Source organism: Macaca nemestrina, chromosome 1, assembly GCF_043159975.1.
Source record: "Macaca nemestrina isolate mMacNem1 chromosome 1, mMacNem.hap1, whole genome shotgun sequence".
Taxonomy (NCBI): domain Eukaryota; kingdom Metazoa; phylum Chordata; class Mammalia; order Primates; family Cercopithecidae; genus Macaca; species Macaca nemestrina.
This window is the reverse complement of record NC_092125.1, coordinates 136,020,074-136,036,571: the sequence shown is the minus strand read 5'-3', so window position 1 is coordinate 136,036,571 and position 16,498 is coordinate 136,020,074. Positions and strand designations below refer to the sequence as shown.

General features: G+C 34.6%; 1 protein-coding gene across 6 annotated transcripts in view; it reads right to left on the bottom strand.

Moving 5' to 3' along the window:
- Window positions 1-16,498, bottom strand: part of LOC105485445 (dihydropyrimidine dehydrogenase) — an 875,814-nt gene that overhangs the window by 166,541 nt on the left and 692,775 nt on the right. For all 6 annotated transcript variants that reach the window (XM_011747801.2, XM_024793997.2, XM_071074657.1 and 3 more), the window contains one exon: window positions 2,789-2,931. In XM_011747801.2, the coding sequence (XP_011746103.2) occupies window positions 2,789-2,931 (143 nt within the window). The remainder of the gene's footprint in view (window positions 1-2,788; window positions 2,932-16,498) is intronic.

Below are 16,498 nucleotides of genomic sequence, written 5' to 3'. Positions count from 1 at the left end.
GACCATGATGGATTTTGGTATGGATTTCTCTGAAGCTGCCCTCTTTGGAAGTTTACCTTAACTTCTTGAATCTGCAGATTTATGTCTTTTGCAAAAATTGGAATATTTTCAGCCATTTTTTTTTTCCTTTCCTACTTTTTTCACCTCTCCTCTGGGACTCTAAGGACATAAATGTTACATCTTTTGTTATAGTCCCACAGTTCCCTGAGGGCTGTTTTCATTCTTTTCTTCAGTCTTTTTTTTCTCTGTTTTTCATATTGGTCAATTTCTATTGCTCTGTCTTCTAGTTCCCTGATTCCTGATTCTTTCTTTCTTTTTTTTTGAGACAGAGTCTCGCTCTGTCGCCCAGGCTGGAGTGCAGTGGCCGGATCTCAGCTCACTGCAAGCTCCGCTTCCCGGGTTCACGCCATTCTCCTGCCTCAGCCTCCCGAGTAGCTGGGACTATAGGTGCCCGTCACCACGCCCGGCTAATTATTTTTTAGTAGAGACAGGGTTTCACCGTGTTAGCCAGGATGGTCTCCATCTCCTGACCTCGTGATCTGCCCGCCTCGGCCTCCCAAAGTGCTGGGATTACAGGTGTGAGCCACCGCGCCCGGCCCCCTGATTCTTTCTTATGTTCTCTCATTTTACTATTGAACACATCAATTGAGTTTTGTATTTAAGTGACTGCAGTTTTAAGTCCAAAATTTCCATCTTTATATCTTCTACTACTTTGATGAGACTTTCTGTTGTTTCATTTGTTTCAGTCACACTTGTAGTTGCTTAATGCAATTTTATAATGGAGGCTTTAAGATTTCTGTCAGATAATTATAGTATCTCTGTTATGTTAATGTGGGCATCTATCAATTCTTTTTTAAGATCCAGCTTGAGGTTTTCCTGGGTCTTGGTATGATGAGTAATTTTTAATTGAAATCTTGACAATTTTGGTATAATATTAAGAGAATCTTGATCTTACCTAAACTTTCTGCTTCTGGTAGCCTTCCTTGGTGTCAGTCTGGCAGGGGAAGTGGAGAACGCCACCTCCTTAATGCCAGACAGAAGCCCAGGTATCTTACTTGGCTTTCTTGGACACCCGAGGGGCATGGCTTCTGGTTACTGCTGGAAGGAGGTGAGAATTCTGGCTCTCCAGCAAGCCTGCACTGATACACCCCTGGCTGAGAGGTGCAGGCACGCCTTGTTGCTGCTCCCTAGTTGGCCTTCACTGACACCGTAAGAAGGAGGAAAGGAGAGTGGCCTTATTACCACATGGTGATGATGAAGGTCCCCAGTCTCTACTAGACCTCCTCTACTACTACTGCAGAAGGGAGGAGGAGGGACACCTCATTACTCTCAGGTGAGGGTAGAAGTCCAGGCTTCTGACATGGGATGGGGGTGACGGCTCATTTTTTCCCCAGTGGGGATGTGAGACTGCTTGGCAAGGGTGGACATCTAAGATCCCTACTTGTCCTTTGCTTGCATGGATGGGTGTAGGGATGGAATATGTATCTGTGGTGTTGGGTGAAGTAGAGGATTTATGTCTAAAAGTTTTCTCTCTTGCTAGGCTGCCCCTTTCCTGCTCTTTGGTTAGAGAAAGCAGGCTTTTCGTCTGTGCCTCTTGTTGTTTCTGGGTTGTTGGGCTTCTTTGGCTCTAAGTGTGAGATATGTGATGAAAAAAATCCCAGGTAACCCACCACTGTGTTGTTTCTTGGGTCTTGAGATCCCTAGCCAATCTGCCTTCTCTCCACCTTTCAGTCTTCTTATATGAGTTTTATATATAAGGGTCTTTAGTTGTATAGTATGAGAGGCATAGAGAAAAGTAAATCTATTCCATCTTCTTGGAAGCAAAAGTCTGCCTCCGTTAGCTTTCTAATACATAGTATTTCCACCTTAGATTGTAGGTATTTCATAGGACAATGTTAATTCTGATTGTCAAATTAGCAACATGAACTCTACACTCGACCCTTTTGCCAGAGAATATGTGATGCTAAACTTTCTGCTTTCCAATTACCATCAATGCTAAGTAGTGAGAAGTCATTATTAATGGAGTATTACCAGAGAGTTCACAGTCTAGTCATATAAAAAGTTTTATCCGTAGGTCAATTCAGGCTACAAAACCTGAATGAGAAATTCTTATGCTAAAATGTGCTGATAGTACTAAGCCCATGTTGAGCAACATTATTTTTAAAAAGTATATGAATAATTTTTAAAGTCTAATTTTCATTATTTTAGGGGTGTTATTAAGAGTACAATCCACTACATCTCACAGCATCCCTTTAAGAGGACAAGGGAAGAAATTCCCTCAGCTTTGTACTACAAGAAGCTGAACAACCAATTTATTTTAAAATTTTAAAAGTTATAAAGCCAATAATTTCCTTCTTTGGCAATGGTTCCTGGATCCTTCAGGAACCTTAGGATCAAATTTGGTAATGACATAAGATTTTCATACCCTTGATTTCATTTTGTTTTTCAATTGAGATTTTACTTTTACCCAGATTTCCTCATGTGTTGTTTTTCCAGTAGGACAGTATGCATTTGGGTACCTGATCTCATTTATTTCAGAAACACATGGGTGAATAAATACATTAGAAAAACACAGTGGGTTCATAACCCCTTAAAGGACAGGAAACAAACCTCAGGTCTCTTCTTAACTCATCAGAGGAACTTAATACATGCTGCCATTTTGATCCCAAATGTCCTCCTTTTCAAGAGGCCCAAAAAAGAATATATATATATATATTTTTGTCACATAACTTACATTGTATTTGTGAGATGGAGACTTTTAAAAGGGACAGACAAACACAGTGATTACCTGGAGGACTGAAGCACCACTATGGAGAAACTGAAGACCACTTTCAGCAGAGTCAATTCCACCAGTAGCCAAAATGGGAAATCCAGGCAGAGCACGAGCAATGGAGGTCACAGCTCTCAAAGCAATAGGTCTGATTGCTGTCCCTACACAAAGTCAGAATAATCAATGGTTAGCACACTGACCACTTGAGTATACTGTCTTATATTACTTCTATTACTATCATGTGATGACGGTGTCATACAGGACAAATTTCAAATTACTTTATCTCTGTTTAAGATGTGTACATATGTAGTGTATAAAAGCTATGTTTTAAGGCATGTTAATTTGTCAATGGATTTTTTTTAATTTTAAGGACTTTGATACTAATATTGAATTTAGATATGTTATACAAGTAGGTGTAGCAAACACAGAATTCTCTATGCACACATATTATATGCATATTACATTTTGATATACAGTAATGTGTAAAAGACTGCATAGAACATTTGAGCATCGGTGGCTCACGCCTGTAATCCCAGCACTCTGGGAGGCCAAGGTGGGTGGATCACCTGAGGACAGGAGTTTGAGACTAGCCTGGACAACATGGCGAAATCCCATCACTACTAAAAATACAAAAACAAAAATTAGCCAGGCGTGGTGGCAGGCGCCTGTAATCCCAGCTAGTTGGGAGGCTGAGGCAGGAGAACTGCTTGAATCCAGGAGGCAGAGGTTGCAGTGAGCCGAGATCACACCACTGCACTCCAGCCTGGGTGACAGAGTGAGATTCTGTCTCAAAAACAAACAAACAAAAAACAACAAGGAACAGCAGATTTTGAAAAGAAAAACAATCACATATAGTGCATCAGTAGACATACAGCTATGTTATGTTTCTGCAGAGTACTAAGCAGCTGTTGTGAACATAGACTCTGTTAAAAAAGGCAAGATGCCGATGAACTTACAGATTCCATGTTGCTTTTTATATGTACTTCCCACAATTTGAAATAAAAATTGGGAGTCTAATTCAATTTTTCACATGTTAGAAAGTTTTAATCAAGTTAAAGAGAATTTACTAGAATCCAGTAGAGTGTTTGCATTTAGTTAAATATTTAATTAGCCAGACATTACCAGTATATTATTCCCTAATAGTAATAAAAATTGTATAGATGGAAAGAATACTTTGGGGCTATTTTTTAAATGAATATATTGTACTAAAGCTACTTTGAATTATCAAATGTTAAACATCCCAGAGTACATTGATGCTTTCATAATAAATGAATATAATTTGATATTCCTGGTGTTCCCTTATAAGTCAGGGGTCCTTTAAGCATTTTCTGAACTAAAGACAGTTCAATTTATGCAAGAATATGACATTGCCTTAAACCAGGGCTCCACAAACACCATAACCAAACAACTGGTTCAGCCTCATGTGGTGAGTTCTTTGTCATCACCTCCGCCACCACTAGTCACCAGCAATATCAATATGTATTTACTGGAGTGCTTACTCTGAGGTAGCACACACAGCTTTCCTTTAAAAACTGGCCAGAACTTAAAATTAAATTAAATTTAAAAAATAAAATAAAATAATTAAATAAGAAAAGAAACAAAAAGTTAAAAAAGCAAGCTTTCAATCTGAAAGGGCTAGATACCATATGATTCCAACGATATGACATTCTGGAAAAGAAAAACTGTGGAGACAGTGAAAATATCAGTGGTTGTAAGGAGTGAATGGGAGGGATAAATAGGCAGAGCAAAGAGGATTTTTAGGACAGTGAAAATCTGTATATACTATAATGGTAGATGCATGTTGTTATACATTTACACACACAAAAAACCCACTTAGAGAATGTATCTGTTACACTCGTAGAATGCACAACACCAAATGTGAAACCTATTGTAAAGTTTGGACTTTGGGTGGTTAGGCTGTATGTGTCAATGCAAGTTCATCGATTATAACAAATGTATCACTCTAGTGGGGAATGTTGATAATGAAGGAGGACATGCATGTGTGGAGCGGTGTATATACTGAATATCTGTGTACCTTATTCTCAATTTTGCTGTGAACCTAAACTGCTCTAAAAAATAAAGTCTAAAAAAGAGCCTGGGAGTGGTCGCTCACACCTGTAATCCTAGCACTCTGGGAGGCCGAGACAGATGGATCACCTGAGATCAGGAGTTTGAGACCAGCCTGGCCAAGATGGTGAAGCCCCATCTCTACTAAAAAATACAAAAATTATCTGGACGTGGTGGCACGCACCTGTAATCCTAGCTACCTGGGAGGCTGAGGCAGGAGAATCGCTGGAACCCGGGAGGCAAAGGCTGCAGTGAGCTGAGATCGCACCACTGCACTCCAGCCTGGGAAACAAGAGCAAGATTCCGTCTCAAAAAAATAAAAATAAAATAAAATGAAAGAAAAGAAAAGAATAGAAAATATAGGTGGCTTTCTTTTTATCCTGTTCATATCTGTTTCAGATAAAATCGAACCTTTTCACGACTAATGCTTTTGTACTCAACACAAAAATGTTTGTGGAAATGTCTACTTGTGGCTCCCACACCTAAAACATCTTCCTCTACATATTACTATAGTATTTCTTAGTTAGGAATATTGAGTACTGACACTTCAAAATTCATAACAGACATTTTGAATACAAAGTGTTAAGTTGCGCAAATTAGAAAATGGACATTAAGATTCTAATTCTATATTATCTATCAGTGATTCCTCACGGTTTTTATGTTTTAACCATAAAAAGGCTAATAGTGGACAGAATTTATAGTGAGAATACAAAAACACACATATGTATATACACATCTTTAGTTATACTAAAAAATCTACATAACAATAAAAGTTAAAGGAAGGCATTTTTAAAGAAATCTATAACAAACTTTTTGATAGACACACAGCTATCTCCGCACAATATAACTGACACAGTCAATACATATTAACCCAATGTCTTCTTTACATACACACTACTTTGAAGTAATAAAGAAATATTGTTTTTTTTTTCTCCCTTATTTAGTTGATCCAAGAGAGTAAATTTGAGCTAAGTAGATAAATAATTTATTTCTATCTCCACTGTTAGAAGACTATCATTAACAGTAAGGGGTAAAATTTCAAAGTGGTATACAGGGATTTGGCCACATATTCCAATTGATATTAATGGACATAAAATGGCAACACAGCTTTGAAAAATCAACCAGTGACACTTAAAGGGCAACATTACTACACAGGTGTTAAAAAAAATCAGCAAATTCTTATTGGCATTGGAAGATGTTCAATTAGGTCAATAAGACATTTTCTAATTTATGTTTTTATTCCTTTCTAAGAATTTGTATAATGTACCTAATGAACAGAAAAACAATTCAAAAATAAAAGTATTTTTTTAAAATTTAAGAGTAACTGTGTTCTCTGAGGAAATGAGATCCAAAAAATGAAGAAATGATCTCTCTGTTGCTGGACTATAGTAAAGTCAGTTTTTATTTCCATTATAAACCCAATTTGATTTTTTTATAGCTCAACTGATTTAATATGAAATATAATCTACCTGTTCTCAGCATTTTTATAAGGAATAGGTTTTAAGAATGACTTCACCCACTAAGAATGGTTTCTAGAAGGAAACTAGATCTTTCTAAATTGTTATACAGAATTCATTTTTAGTTTTAAAATGACAAATGAAATAATAATAGGTTCAAGATAAAAATAAAACTTTTGGTTTAAAAGAAAATACATATATCAATGCCATACAAAAGTGTACATATGCCAATTAAAATCATAAAGACTTCCTGAATTACATTTATTGAGATAAAGGTCTTTTAAAATTCTGTCACTGCTACAGCGATTAATGATTTTAGACCAAAGACTAGGGAGGAAGAAGCCAGTGTGAGAAGTTCAAGGAATGTGTATACGGGCTCTATCCTTAAGGAAACAACAAGGTTTAAATCAAGAAATTGAAATCCTATACACTTAAATGAACTAATAGGTAACATGCAATTTAAATTAAGCCCTCATCTACATGGGGTGGCCAGTTGAACCTAATGGGGAATTCAGTTACATCAAGTCATTCTGCTTCAACTGTGTGGAATCCTCCAATAAAAATCAAGCCACTGAGTTCCTATGTTTTGAAACAAGCTGCAGGTTCGAACAAACAAACAAAAAATAAACTGGACTTATGAGTTGCAACGTTGCTACCAAGAACTTTGATTTGCATTATGTGGCTCTCCTGGTGGACTAGACTGAACTGTAACTTTTGGTCTCTAATCAATCTAGGCCCTCCATGTAGTCACAATTTAAAATACAAATCAGTGTGTTGAATTCATAGATTGTCTTAGATAAACTATACAGAACATTTTTGGATTGATTCATGTTTTAGAAAAACATTTTAGTAATCCAGAGATTTTGAATTGTTAATCAATCTGATTTTGATGAAAAGTATTTTTCTTAAGAAAATGAACTCTCGTTTGTCAGATATCATTTTAAATACAATTTCAGAAACACTATCATTGGCTATAGTATTACATATTGATATGTGTGTATTAATGTATTATGACAATCAGGTTCCTTACTCAATCTTCATTTATCCATTCATCTGTCTATCCACAAAATATTTTTTAAGCACCTATGGCTTTTTTTTCCTGGTTCATCAGTTTGTGTCCTAACTATATATGTACGCTTGACTCACAAAACACCAGGTCTTACTGTTGTAGTAGGTTATTTCAAGGTAATAATTTGAATCCAGTTACTCATTCTCTACCAGTATTCCATTAGAAACAATTCACATTTGTTAGAGCATTATACATTTTATAAATACTATTAATATGAATTCTATCAAGAAGGCAATTTGAGGATGAACTAGCTACCAACATCAGACAGACAACTGGGTCAACTGCTGAGGTTCAAATCTTAAGTTCCATTTATAAGCTGTGTGACTTTGTGAAACATTTTAAATCTTACTGAATCTCAATTTTGTCATCTATAAAATAATAAAAAATATAATAACATCTTCATAGAACTGTTTTGAAGAATAAATTACATAATATATAAAAGGCCATTTATTATTATTATAAAATTATTAAAAGGCCATTTTTATTATTTTACATAATAAAAATTGTAGAAGTGTTTGCTGTTATAATTTGTACTACCCTCAAGGACAATTGCTTTCAGAGGCAGCATTTATGTAGTTTACTTTGACATTACCTTCTGTGTTCTTGTGTGTTTAGTGATGCAATTAAAACCAATTTTTAAATTGGAGACAAAAGCATGATGCCTATGATGACAGAACTTTATCCTCTGAAACCTTAAGAGGACCACACACATCCCCTCCTTTTTCTCTTTTCCTAACAGCTGCCATTTAGCAGTGTCATAATGTTGAAGAAGATTACTTTGACTCCAAAGGAAAAAAGTCTCAAAGGCTGACATCAATATATTTAAGAATTTTTTTTTTTTTGAGAAGCAAAATGCACATGGATTTTAATGACAATATCTGAACTCAAGTTTATTGGTGAAAAGGAGGCAGAGATGTACTTCGCATGACTAAATCCTTGAAGAAGAAAGGATTTTTTAATGAGCAAGAGAGTTTGGGACATATGCTAAATAACTGGAATTTTGAATAATTGAGTTTAATTCTGTTTGTTTTTTTTCCCCTAATCATTTGACTCCTAGGACAGCGACTGTTACACAATTAATTGTTAGAACTAAGTCCACAATAAACTCCCTGATAATAGCTCTAGCTGGCAATAAAACAGAAATTGGGTTATAGTACTCATTCGTGCTCACCGTGTATGCAAAAAGAAAATGTAGTTTTAATTTGCTTACATTAATTAAAATATAATGAATTAAGTGGATAACAAATTCATTAGAAATTGAACCTTGACTGTCTAATTGTTAATAGTTTTAGCATCATCCAAAAGAAAAAAAATTAGCAAATCAAGAATTTCAAGGATTTAGGAGGTGAGAGATTGATTTTTATAAACTACATATAAATGAAGCACCAACAAATTTATGCTTTACTAAAACAAGTGTAAAATGTTAATGAAGTTAATATACTAATAAATACATGAGACACAGCTATTTAAAAATAACATCTTTACACATGGATTAGAGTCCTCTGAGAATATTTGCATAATTTAACCAGAAACTGAAGTACTAAAAAGATCTAGGGTTATATGTAGAGATACGTAATTTAAAGAGAAGGAAGGGAAAAAATAAAGTTGATTATTTGATGTTATTTTAGTGTTTTTAGAAAAGCTAAAAATTTTCTTCTGAAAATGTTTTAATTTTAGTTGAATTTTTCATATTTTCTCCAAGTCTTCATATCTTCATAGCTATGTTTATCTGCTTCATAATGCATTCAATATGTTCCTAGTGGATTCACATTAAATAACTCAGTACCTAGCAAGTGCCAGGCATTTATTTTTAGCAAGAGAATTAATAATATTCACCAAAGAGAGCCATTCTCCGTTCTGAAAGTGTCAGCCACTGTTAGTGGAATGAGTAGGATCACTCATTCATAGAGTGATTTCCACGTGCAGACACTGAGGCAGGGTTTCATGTACACTGTGTACTTTAATTATAACTCTGAAGCTAGGCACTGTCCTCTCTATTTTGTACATAAAGAAGGAGAAGCTCAAGTTGAATAAATAACTTGCCTAGTGTCACATAGTTTAAAAAGGATGTAGTATGATTAAAAATCAAGTCTCTGTGACATGAAATTTCCCATTTTCAGTTATTATTGAGAAGTAACTATGCAGCAATTACAAAAAGGACCATCTTTGGATTGTTTTTGCCTAAGAAAACTAGTATTAGTAGGGCTTGATGCTATGAGAACACAGAATAAGTCCAACCAATTAGGTATAAATCTCAGACCATTTGCTTTATATAATTGTGGCTTTGACAAAGCAAGCTCCTCAACTGCCTAAAACACCAGTAATTGAAAAACAGGGACGTTAATACTAATAATATTCCAGGGAGTTGGGATGTATTAGATGATACAACTCATGGGAAGGACTTGGAACAGTGCTTAGCTTATACTGTATATAAGCTAATATTAGTGTCAAAGCCAGAGAAAATGGATCAGAAAAATAAACATTCAGCTATAACCATAAAAGAATAAACACTTAATTTTTAAGGGTTGTTAATATTTATTCCTAGATATAACATTTGGGGATCCTTTTGTAATCCATATGCTATTTCATTGATTTCAAAATTATGAATATTCGTAGCTTGAGTCTATGGTAGTAAATGTGTGTATCTGTGTGAATCAATCTTTATTAGATTTTTAAGTGTGATTTGCAACGTGTGTGTGTGTGTGTGTATAATATATACATATTCTAAGTCTTTTTTGCAGAATCTGTTCTGTTAGTGCTTAGACAGAAAATTACATACACACTGTGTTCCTGGAAGCATTATTTTCTGTAGCAAAATCGTGAAAACCAATCTAAAGTATCATGAGTAGCTACTCTATTAAATAAATTATAGTTTATCAATGTATGATATACTAGAAAACCTTTAAAATTGAGATGCAAATAGCTCTAATTTATAATGTTAAGAGTTAATCACAAGTAGCAGAGCAATATATATGGTATGGTACCATTGTTGGCGAAAAAGTATGTGATTACATTTATTATGTGTGCATGTAAATGCATGTAATGTTGAATTTCATATTGTTCACAGGTATCATCTCTGGAAAAGGGGGTGAATCCACTGTAAAGGGGTTGAAGACCTTTCAAGTATATATATATATATATATATATATATATATATATATATATATATATGTATACACACACACAAACTTTTTATTGTTGGATTCTTTTTGATAAAACGGTGTTATAATTTATTTCTGTAGTAAAAATATCTATTTTTATAATGTCCCTAAAATTCACCTTACAAGAACCATCAGAACATATGATGTGACATTTTTACATATGGGATATACAGTGATTCTATCCTCTATACATTACAAAGAACGTGTTTGGTTCTGTGTCCAATATTTTAGATAAAAGATCTACAAACACAACAGAGTGAATAGGATGACCTCTCTTGATCTTTCTTACAAACATATCGTATACTTCTATACAGTGATTAAAAGAAATCCTATAAACAGTCTCCAAATATTTGAAGGATAACCATGAAAAAAAAGGGCTTATCCTATGTAGAAAATTGGAATGAACATTTCAGCATACATAATTGATTTTATTATTCTTATTTTTATAATTAATTTATTGTAAATTCAGCAATGAAAGCAGCTACAATGGGACTTCCCTGTTCCTTGAATCTTGATGGCTACTTGACAGCAAGATGCGACAGAAAGACTTCTCTGTACTATAGGAAATATTGGATTAGTTTTTCTCTTCCTATTCAAAATTTGGGGATACTATAACTTCTTCTTGGTAGTTTACGAGCAATTTTACATGCTCTATAGTTTTCCAGTAGATATCAGTGATTGACTTGGAAAAGAAGCAAGTATGAGTTACAATGAACTTTTAAGATTAAATATGTTAAATATAAATGCTCCTCTTTTGAATATTTTCTAATTGACAGGTATTTTCCTACTTATTTTTGCATACATTGTACTGGTGACATTACTATGAAATAGGTATTTCTGTCTCTATTTTCATAGATGTGTAAACTGAGATTCAGTAGGGATAAATGCCGCATGCTCAAGATCACTCTGTTAGAAAGTGTGGGTCCAGTATTTGAATCAGGCCTACCTGACTCCCAATACCATGCTCTTAACCACAATGCTATGCTGCTTCCTGATTTTAAATGTTTGGATATAAATTAAGCTTCAGAAAGAAGAGTTAATAATAATAATTGTTATAATTAATAAAGATATATTATTCAGGTATGATAAAAGCATAAAAATTAACATTATATAAAATAGGCATGATATTAATTGTTGGATAAAAATTAAATTAGAAGTAGAGTAGTTAGTAATTGCACAACCAGAGTAATCATATAGATCAGTTTGCCCAGGAGAGTCCCAGTTTATTATACCCATATTTATTTGTAATTACATGATGGAAAAATAGCTATCTACCTTTGGTCTAAAAGTATCCCAGTTCAGATGATAAATTATAAAATCATAACAGCTATAACTAAAGATAATGTCCAACAATAATAGGACAAAGACAATTACAGAAGCAAAGTGAAATTTGTTTTAGATCCAAAACCAAATTTATCAGGAGCTTAGAAACTCACTATACTGTCCAAGTCTCAAAAGATGGCATGAAGAGCTAAACGTCTTTAAATGTCACTAGAGAGAAAAATATATGGCATTTACTAGGCATAATTAGTCTATACGTATGTTCTTTCTATATTCAACCTGTAGGTGGCCACCACAAGCTACACTTATTAAACAACTCATTAGTAGCATTTTCAATACTGTCATCTTCAGATAATTAGCAATTTATTTAAATAACCAATTTCTGTAGAAATAATTGCCATGAAATGCCCTGAACCTACTTTTTATAAACTATAATAAAAGTGTTAAGATAATCCCTGACATTTGCAAATGCCATTAGTTCACCTTTCCTTTTGATAGTGCTATGGCATTATGTTTAAACAATTACCCGATAACACAGCAGTTTAATGAAACAGTACAGTAAGCACATTCTTCAATATGGCCAGAGAGGACACTCAGATTTAGAAAGAAATCCAGTGTGCAGACATGTTTACTCAGAGGAAAAACACAGCTAAAAGAAAAAGAATTACTGAATTAAGGACATTATTGCTATTTCCAAGTTGGTTTAGTTTCCATGGTAGAGGCCATAACATATGTACTCTCTTTGGAAACAGAGTTTTTACAAATTGATTCATGTGATAGGCTGGTGTAAACTATAATCATATATATCTACGAATATGTATAATACCTTCATTGTATTATTTGCTCTATAACCTTGATGCAGGAACAAGTAGTAAATTTTTCTTACTATCAATCTTAAATGTGCTTTTACTTTAAAAATGGTGTGCACTTTCAAAGTAGAGGTATTGAGGAAATGCATAAATGGTTTTACATCGCGGTTAGTATTTATCATTTAAAATAGACCAGAGTTCTAACTCAGTTTCTTCCTTGCTATTCAGTTCCTTATACTACTAAGATCCATTGATGTGGGATTATACAGTGTGTCTTGGTTGCGAGTAGTAAAACTATTTGAAACCTTTATAATTTTTAAGCTGTTGTCCACTTCATATGAAAAAATGAAATTCGAATTCAAAGCCAGTGGCAATATCATTTTTATGGTTAGACTGAAATAACTTGAGAACCTATTAAGTACCAGTTGCTCTGCTAAATTATTCACTCGTTATTTATATCCTCACATCATTACAAGTCACATATACATTATCTCCATTTTACAGACAAGGAAATTCAGGCTCAAGGAATTAAATAGTATGTGCATGTAAGAAAGGCAGGGCTGCATGGTTAAATAATGCATTACAACAATAAAACAATTAGTCTGCAATATCACCATAAAATTCATTGCTGGGTTTGAATATGAGGGTTTTTCTTTATTTCCAGATTAACAAACACATGCCTCAGTATCTCCAAATAAGAGCTTCTGGCAATGCTTTTTGCTTACAAATTCAAAGGTTTACCTATAAGTATAAATAGAAGAACTATTAAAAAAAGACATATTTCCCCTGCCAAGAAATTATTCTCACCTATGACAGACTTAGTGGACTTGAAGTAACATTTCTCATGTGATTTTGCTTAAGGATGTCCAGAGCAAATGTTACAAGCATAAAAACTCACCATTCTATGTGTTTTAAAAAATGATTATTTGCGTAGAAGAAAGAGGAAGATTATAACGACAATGATAATGCCGATGACCACAGTTTCATTTTACTCTTGGGAGAATCCAGGATAACAAGTGGGCATTATTCTGAGAATATACAGAAAAATAACAAAAAAGAGGTTCCACATCCATTACGATCCTATTACTTCTTCCCTTGGAAAATCACGATTTCTTTTCTCTTTGAAATCCTGTGCTCTGTTTACTCTGTGGGTGGTTCTATGGCCAGGGTGTCCATGGCAGCACTTGCTGCACTGTAAAACCATTCCTTTCACTCTCAGCAACGCATTCTCTTTTCACTTTACAAAGAATTACATGTGTTAATCTCTATGCCCTGTGATAAGGCTGTGTCCCTCAGAGTCTACTGAAACACAGGCTGTACAGCAGTTGATGGCGTTTTGTTCTCTTCTTCAGCCTGGACAACTCTCAAAGATGTGGTGTGGACAAGGACCTGGGCCCTTATCTGAACCCTCTGAATCAATGCTCACTCTAAAACTGACCAGGCACTTTGAAAAAGAGAAGTTCTACTGTTTTGTTGCTCTCTCAGTTAGTTGACAATAACATTTCTTCCTAAATTTCAATAGGGTAAAAAATGAAAAATCATTTTCAATCAAAATTATTTCATGTACCCAGCACCATGGCTATTGCTCAAAGGCAGCAGAAGAGACGTCTCTTCTCAGCAAGCTTATAAGGCTGGGTCAATGAGATAAAAACATGGACAATCCATATTCACATGCCCGATTTTGTGGGTCACACAACAGTCACTGCTGAAACTTAGAAGACAAGGAGAGTCAGGAAATCTGAGGTGGTCTAGGAAGGCTTTGAGGAAGATGCAGGACTTACTTCAGCTGGACTCTTGAAAGCTAAGTGGGTAGGTCTGGGGCTAAAATTAGGATATTTCAAACTGTGGCAGAGGTTGGGAACAAGGTGAGAAAAATTGCAGATATAGTAATGAGCAAATCATATTTATAAAACACGTTAACAGCAAAACCGAAGCAGCCTCTCAGGTTGGGAAATGGTACACAGTGCATTACATAGTGTAGGGATGTTGCCTCTTAGGCAGGAAAACAGCCTACCCCCAGCTCTCACAGCTACCAATATCAATTTCTATATGATATTTTACTTTTCAAAAAGCATTAAAAATATTGACCTAGTATAAGAAAAAACAGGTTTAAATTTAAACAAAAGATCAAATGAGGGAAGTTCAAAGCTATTTACTGTTAATAAAAATATTGCTATTCTAATAGCAATTGTTAATTATTAATAAATTAATAAATATTGCTATTTACTGCCAACAAAAATATTTCTCAGGGGAGACTAAAGAGAATCTATACTCTTTATACATGTCCCTGTCTGTAGCCTTTCTAGAGATCATAAGGATCTTTCTAGTCTGATGAAAAGTAATATTAGGATTTTTATCAAACAGAAGAGATAAGAATTACAACTAGAATAGTATGATCCACTTTTTCAGAATACAGAGAGCTTATATAATGGAAGAGAACAAGTGTTCCACTGCATTCAACCATTCAGTAACTATTGCCAGTGATGTAAATTATCATTTTCACAGATGCATCTATACTTTTAACAAACATCATAAACACTGCAGGAATCTGTAGCATGTATTAAAAAGAACATATGACCAACTAGGAAAGGAAAAAGAACTTAAGACTACATTACTTCAGACAAGATCTCTTAAAGTATTACCTAAAGGAACTGTAATAGTACCCTAGAGCATGAGGATATAGAGCAGTCTGGCAACCTCTCAACATACCACAGGTCAGCTACATGCCAAAAATGGGAAGCTAGTTTCAAGTTGTGCATATCTATGTGGCCCCTGGGACCCCTGATGTTTTAGGACTTTGGACTACCAGTTGGGGATGTGCCTCAGTCAAATGGATGATAAAAACTAGTAGTGATTTGTATAGCCACTGAGTAGGCATGAATTTCTAATGTACCTCATACAGAACCAAATAGAATAAAATAGAATAATCTACGTAAAGCAGGCAGCACAGTGACAAGCACATAGTACATGCTTTAAAAATGCCATCATTACAGCTTCTAAAAATATAAAATGATAATAATAGAACAATATGAACAATGTTATACAATAAACTCAACAGTTGAAGTGAAATGGACAAATTCCATGCAAAACACCACTAACCAAAATTGAGACAACAAAAAACAGAAAGTCAAAATTAAAAATAGATCCATAACTATTGCAGAAGTTGAATTCATAATAAAAAACATTTTCACAAAGCAAATTGCAAGCCCAGATGGCTTCGCTGGTAAATTCTATTAAACTAAAGGAAGAAATAATACCAATCTTACACAAACTCGAAAATCTTACACAAACAGGAAAAACAAGACAATCTCAACTCATTTTATAAAGCCAGCATAATCCTGATATTGAAACCTGACAAATAAATTAAAGGAAAGTAAAATTATAGACCAATATCCATAAACCCAAATATTTGTATTAAACAAATTCAGCAATATATAAAAGGTGTAGAGCATCATGATCAAATAAAGTTTATCCCAGGAATACGAACGTAATTTGATATGGTTTGGATGTGTCCCCACCCAAACCCTGTCTTGAATTGTAACTCCCACAGTTCCCACATGTTATGGGAGGATCCCAGTGGGAGGTGATTGGATTATGGGGGCGAGCCTTTCCTGTGCTATTCTTGTGATAGTGAATGAGATCTGATGGTTTTAAAAATGGGAGTTGCCCTGCACAAGCTCTCTGTTTGTCTGCTGCCATCCATGTAAGATGTCACGTCATTTGCTCCTCCTTGCCTTCCACCATGATTGCAAGGCCTCCCCAGCCACATGGATCTGTGAGTCCAATTAAACCTCTTTCTTTGGAAATTGCCAAGTCTCGTGTATGTCAGTGTGAAGTGGACTAATAAATGCTTTAACATTTGAAAATCAATTAACGTAATTCAC